The sequence below is a fragment of the Varanus komodoensis genome, unplaced genomic scaffold (genome assembly GCF_004798865.1).
Source record: "Varanus komodoensis strain SLA01 unplaced genomic scaffold, ASM479886v1 scaffold30, whole genome shotgun sequence".
Lineage (NCBI taxonomy): Eukaryota > Metazoa > Chordata > Lepidosauria > Squamata > Varanidae > Varanus > Varanus komodoensis.
The window spans coordinates 3,453,185-3,459,184 of record NW_025335762.1 but is presented as its reverse complement, the minus strand read 5'-3'; the positions used below and the strand labels follow the sequence as shown (position 1 = coordinate 3,459,184).

At 51.9% G+C, this 6,000-nt stretch overlaps 1 protein-coding gene across 1 annotated transcript in view; it reads left to right on the top strand.

Moving 5' to 3' along the window:
* Positions 1-324: 324 nt before the first annotated feature.
* The window catches only part of LOXL2 (lysyl oxidase like 2), a 53,500-nt gene continuing 47,824 nt past the window's right edge, over positions 325-6,000 (top strand). Inside the window, exons 1-2 of the mRNA XM_044437604.1 lie at positions 325-670; positions 1,584-1,759. Coding sequence (XP_044293539.1) covers positions 325-670; positions 1,584-1,759 — 522 coding nt within the window. The remainder of the gene's footprint in view (positions 671-1,583; positions 1,760-6,000) is intronic.

Sequence of the window (6,000 nt, the reverse complement as noted above, 5' to 3'; positions counted from 1 at the left end):
TTCCCCTTACTTTTGAGGGGGAAAAAAGTGCATCTTATAGAGCGAAAAATACGGTAGATATCTGAAGAGCAGCATAAACCAGACGTATCGATTATGTGGGACCATATCACAAACTGGTCTGTGGCGCGTCACCCGCAATGCTAACCCCGTCCTCACTCAACACTGCCATCCTCGGGCGTGGGAGACGTGCCTCTGAGCCAGCTTTCCCCCCAGTGAGGGGGAAAGCAACCGTTCTGTGTTCTCACACGTGTCCTTTCCATGTTGAATGTCTTTTCCTCCCAGCAGACCTGCCTAGCTGCCTCCCGGCTTCTGAGGGGGACCAAAATGGAAAGGGTCCTGGAGCTCAGCCTGAACCACTGCATGGCCGCCTTGTTCCTGTTGGCGCAGCTGGCCCTCTTGGCCCGGGCGCAGTACGAGCAGTGGCCCCACAGACCCGCGCACCAGCCCCAGCAGGACCCAGCCCCAGCTCACACCCCCAAGATCCAGCTGCGCTTGGTGGGGCAGAAGCGGAAGCACAACGAAGGGCGGTTGGAGGTCTTCTACCAGTCCGAGTGGGGCACCGTCTGTGATGACGATTTCTCCCTCTACTCCGCCCACGTGGCCTGTCGGGAGATGGGCTACGAAGAGGCCGTATCCTGGTTTCCTGGTTCCAAATACGGCAAAGGAGAAGGTAGATGATTCCCCACTCATGCGAAGTGAAGGATATTTCTGCCCTCTCTTTGGCCTTCTGCTAGCAAGTGGTCATCAAAAGCAGACCACCATGTCCAGAGTGGGATCTGGCCCATCGCACTTTATCCCACAGGGTGGATAAAGGCTTGCTTAAAAACCCTTTGTGCAGAATACCATTACCAATTCTATTGGAGAAAAAACAAACTGTGAAATAATTGCCATACTAGGAGTGTGAGCCTATTGATTTCAAAAAGACTTACTCCCAGATGAGTGTGTAGAAACAGGGTGAAGAAGCTGAAGCTGATGGACCAAATCTGTGGGGTTCCTCAGCTCTACTCCAAATGGCTTTATCTGTTTCCACAACCTGGGATCTTTATGTGGTTTGCTGACTTTTTTCCTGTTAAAAAGGTGGAAATGTCTTTAGTTTACTAGCAGTAGGGGCTCAAATTTTGGTCTTTCCCCTTTTGCCTCTGGCAAAAATCTGCACGTATTTCTTTAGGATTGCAGAAGGCAGGAGGAGGCTGTTGCCAACTTAGATAAAAACAGGATAAAAATAGCAGCTGTGTAGAAAGTCAGAAGTAAAATAATAGAGGAAAACAGCAGGAAACTCTCAGTGCACCAAAACAAGACAAAGGGGTTCCTAAATGCCAGGCAAATAAAAAGGTCATTGCCAAGAGCCCCAGAGATTTTAATGGAGATGCCAAGTGAACCTTCCTGGGGAGAATATTCCATAGATGAGGAGCCACCACCAAAAAGACCCTCTTGCTTGTAGCCACCAAGCTTGCCTATTGGGCAGAGGCGCTTGGAAGAGGTCCTCACATGATCGTAAGCTTGGGTGCTTGTAAGGGGTGGCAGAGTTTGAGGATGGCTTCCAGTCTCTTATTTCCTTCTCTTTCAATATTCTTCCTCCACAGGCAAAATCTGGCTGGACAATGTCCACTGTACAGGCAGAGAAGCAACCCTGGCCGCCTGTGGCTCAAATGGGTGGGGTGTGTCGGACTGCAAGCACACCGAGGACGTGGGCGTGATCTGCAGCGAGCAGCGCATCCCTGGCTTCAAACTGGACGACTCTCTGCCCAACCAAATTGAGGTGAGCAAGGCTCAGAACTAAAGGGGCTCAGCCCCGGAAACTTCCGCAGCTCTGCTTAGGCCTGTGAGGACAAGTTGTTTCCAATTCTTTCCTCTGCAAATGCAGGCAGGGCACCTGCTGTTCCCTCTCCATTTCAAGGAACGCTCAAAGGGAACAATCCGATCCCAGCTGAGGCAGGATGCGAAAGCAGGTGGTGTTGGCCGCGTGGGGCTCTGCAGGCCTAGCCCCGTGCCAAAGCCCTGCTGGAGATGGTGCTCATGGGCTGGGGGAACACCAAAGTCACGTCTTTGCTTTCGACGTGCTGAAAGCCGGCTTGAGGGATGGATCCTGCAGCAGGCAGGAGATAAGCAATTGCAGGCTGCCCAGAGAACCTTTGGGTTATTGGGCAGTAGAGGAGTAAAATGAAATAAAGATTGGCTGCGTTGATCGGGCAAAGGAGGCAGAAGGTGAGGTTTCTTTTACTCTGTCCTAAGCCAGGGAAATTCAGAAGTAATGTCCTTTGAGGAATATATTATCACATCACTCTGGTGATTTTCGAGAGCCACGGTGATGCAGTGGTGAAGGGCTGGACAGGAAGACCTGAGAAGTACGGATTCACTCAGCCACTGCGTGGCTTTGAGCAGACCCTCCTTCTTAGCCTGACCTACCTCACAGGGTTGCTGTTCTGAGGCTCTAATGTAGCGCAGGAGGACTATGTGCCTTGCAAGAGGAGAGAAAGCATGATATAAGTGCAATGTAATAATAGTGTGTGGATAAAGATGGGGGAGAGCTTTTTGCTGTGGCACACACTGTTTTTCCAAACCCCCCACTTTTGCATGTTTACCTGGTTCAGATTTCAGTGAAGATTTCATTCCCCCCATAGAAATGTGCTAGGGGGTATTTTTCTGCTTTTGTCTGAAGAGGCCTGCCTTGTTGATGCATCTAAATGCTAATGTGATGCCCTCTTAACAGCGGATGCTGTTTTAGCTTGAAATAGCCCTCTGAGTAATGCAGAGGCGGGCTGGGCTTCATGATTGCTGGAAGGGCTAACCAATTAGGGGCGCAGGCTCTGGCCAGGAAGATGGGAGGGAATTGCCGTGTGCCGGGCAGGCTCCAGGTGTCTGAGCCTCCTGGGCAAATCGCACTCAGTGGATCTCCATCACCAGGGGCTGCCTCTCTTCCTCCTCCCTTTTTTCACCCCTTGCCTGCTTATCAGGAAGGCAACCAGGGGGCACGCGGGCAGCGCATGTCCTGCTCCCCTTTGCACCACCCCTGCTGTCCAGGCCGGAGCCAGAGCCAGGTGAACAAGCAGGCCGTGGCGATAAGGCCACAAGCCACTCTGTTCCTGGGCCCCTGCTGATCCGTGGACCCCCAGCAGGGGCCCAAGCATGCCTGGCTTCGGAGCTGGCCCTCGTGCAAAAGCAAAAGCCAGCGGGTGATGGCCCCGCACGGACGGCTTCTCCCGGAAGGAGGAAGAGCCAGTCCAAGGTTTGACTCCCTTTCGAGACAAGCGTGTTTCTCCCAGAAGCATGGGTCCCCACCATGTGAGATGTGTACTACGTGGGCCTCTACGTCCCGTTTCCCCACATGCTGCTTCTGGGCTGCTGCCTTCGGGAACACCAAGTAAGGCTGGCTGCGTCAAGCTGGCCCTGGAATGAGTCGGAGGCTTTTTACTCCGGCAGCCACATGCTCCCGGGGTGACTCTGTGCGAAGGGGAAGACTTTGGCAGCCCACGCACTTCCCCAGGGCCACAGCTGAATTCTCACAGCAGAGGCGGGGGTGGGGGGATACAGAGTGGTCTAGACAGAGGCCAGCCTTCTCTGGGATGCTTCAGGTATTAATCATGCAAGCCAGGCCCTCTGCTTTCCCATTTCCTAAGGATCAAAGTGCAGGGGGTTAATTCAAGGCCATTACTTTCTGGCCTGATGAGTCAGTGGCTTACACTGACTTAACTCTTTCCAAGAGATTGCACAACCTAAGAGCTTTGCAGAAAGGCAAAGCATGAAAACGGTCACGGAGGAGCAAGGAACATGGATCCTTGTTCTCTTAGGAAACTTATTTGCTTCTGGCTGGTCTGTACCAGTGTTTTTGCAACCCGTGTTTGTGGGTTAGCCTGGAAACAGGTGGGACCTCCTGCAGCCCCATTCATCCTGTCTTGTGCTCAGTTTGACTCTTATTTCAGACCTTTTGGAAACATCAATACAAGCTTAAACTAGCACTGTACAATAGCATAGCAAATGTTCATTCCCAAACCTCTCCTTGCTAGGTAACATCTGGAGGTACAGAGGAATCTGCATGGGGGAACTGTGAAGTCAGGTGGGATTGTTTTCACCTTGCTTCTGCCTGCACTTGATTCCAGCTGAATTTAATTCTGGCCTCGAAATCTGGCTTGGGCTGGGGAAACTGGGAGATGAGCAAAACCCAGTCGAGGAAAGGATTCATTTGTCTCTTGAAGGGTTTTCTAAGTCCCCTTATCAGCTTTCAGACATAATGCAGTGGGTTGAACTCACAACAGGATGATACAATGAAAGCAGAGTGGAAATAACAGGAACAGCAAATCATATGATATTTGGAAAACTAGCAAATGCAATCTGTCCTGAGTTTCTTTGGACATCTGATGGACATCATATCCACAGAAGCTTTTGCTATACTCAGTTGCTTAACCTTTGAGGTTCCGCACAATACTTGGTTGTTTTGCAGCACAATCCTGCAGCTGTCCCTCTGGAAAGGAAGATTTAGCATGCCCTGTAATGCATACATCAGCCCAGCTAAAACGAAAGCAAATGATCAACACACCAAAAAACAAAAGAAACTGTGTAAAAGTCAGCAGCGTCCAAAAGCAGCCAGGAGCAAGTGAGACGGCAGGGCTCTGCCGAAAGCCATCACGGGGAGACCAGCAGCACCTCCCTTGAGGTGGAACTTCGGAAGCGAGGGGCCAGCTGTGCAAGGACCCCGCATAACTGGTCTCCGTGGCGAGCGGTGTGGTCCAATAGGGGTCATTCCTAGCCTGCTCCTGTTTGTACGTCCAATTAAAAGTATGCACAGCCTGTGCTGTGCTGGACTACAGCTCTCATCGCCCCACGTGCTGGCAGCCCAGCTCTGCCCTAAGTTGCAGCAAATGCCTCTGCGGAGCCCAGACACGCCTGTGTCGCGTGCTCTTTGGGAGGCGTGGATGGGCCGTGCTCAGCTGGCCTGGTCTGGCTTGAACACACTCCAGGCAGTGGGTTCCTCGCGCATGTATTTAGATAGCACTCTCTTCCATGAGCGTCAACTTTTATGGGGAAGACCACTCCATGAAAGGACTCAATATATAGTCCCAGGCCACCGAGCAATCAGAGAACTTTTGGTTGATGCGCATTTCCTGCACCTTTGGCCCACAGCTCCCATCAGCCCTTGCCAGCATAGCCAATAGTGAGGGATCATGGGGGCTGTAGGTCAAAGCATCTGGAGGACCACAAGGTGCCCACAGTTCTGGCCTTCTCCCACTGCAAAGAAGCACTGATTGTAGTGCTCTTCTGGAGACCCTCTAGCTGTTTTGCAGCCAAGCTGGCAGACCTTTGCAATCCTTTTTCCTAATTCTGTATGTGCAGCCAGGGGCAAGACTGTCTGCAAGAGCCAACTGCATTTACCGGTTGCCTCCACCCTCCATAGTATCAAATGAGACACTGTCTAAGCGTTTAGATGAAGCGTCCTTTTATTTCCCTGGTAGAGGTATGTTTCCCCCTTCAGAACTCACTGAAATGCCACCTCAGTTCCACAGCAGAACTAATGCAAACATTTTTCCTGCCCACCACAGAAAACTGGAGAATGGTCAGCATTTGCTCCTCCAAAGAGAAGAAGCAGCCAGTTAATTCTTGCTGGGCAGAATGGCAGGACTGCAGCTGGGCTGAAATGGGGCACGTGGGCACGGCCGTTTCTGTGACTCGTTCCTGAGCTTGCGTGTCGCGTATCCCCACACATTTTTGGGGTTTGTACCAGGGCTGCCTAGATGTGGCCAGTGATGGAACTCGGGGTCCCGTTTTCTCTGCATCCTGTTCGCAGCCTTAAATAGCTGCTGGAGTGGAGGGGAACGGTCCAAGACCCATTCCCCCTTGGAGGCTGCTGTTTGCTCTGCAAAGAGAAAGTGCCTACATGGGGGGCAGGATACTGGTGCTGGGGGAAACAGGAAACATCCCCACCCGGCCCAGTCTGCACATGGCTGCAGATGCCTCTTTGAAAATGGATCTCACTGATTTGTCTGGCTTTGCCCTTTTAATGCTGCT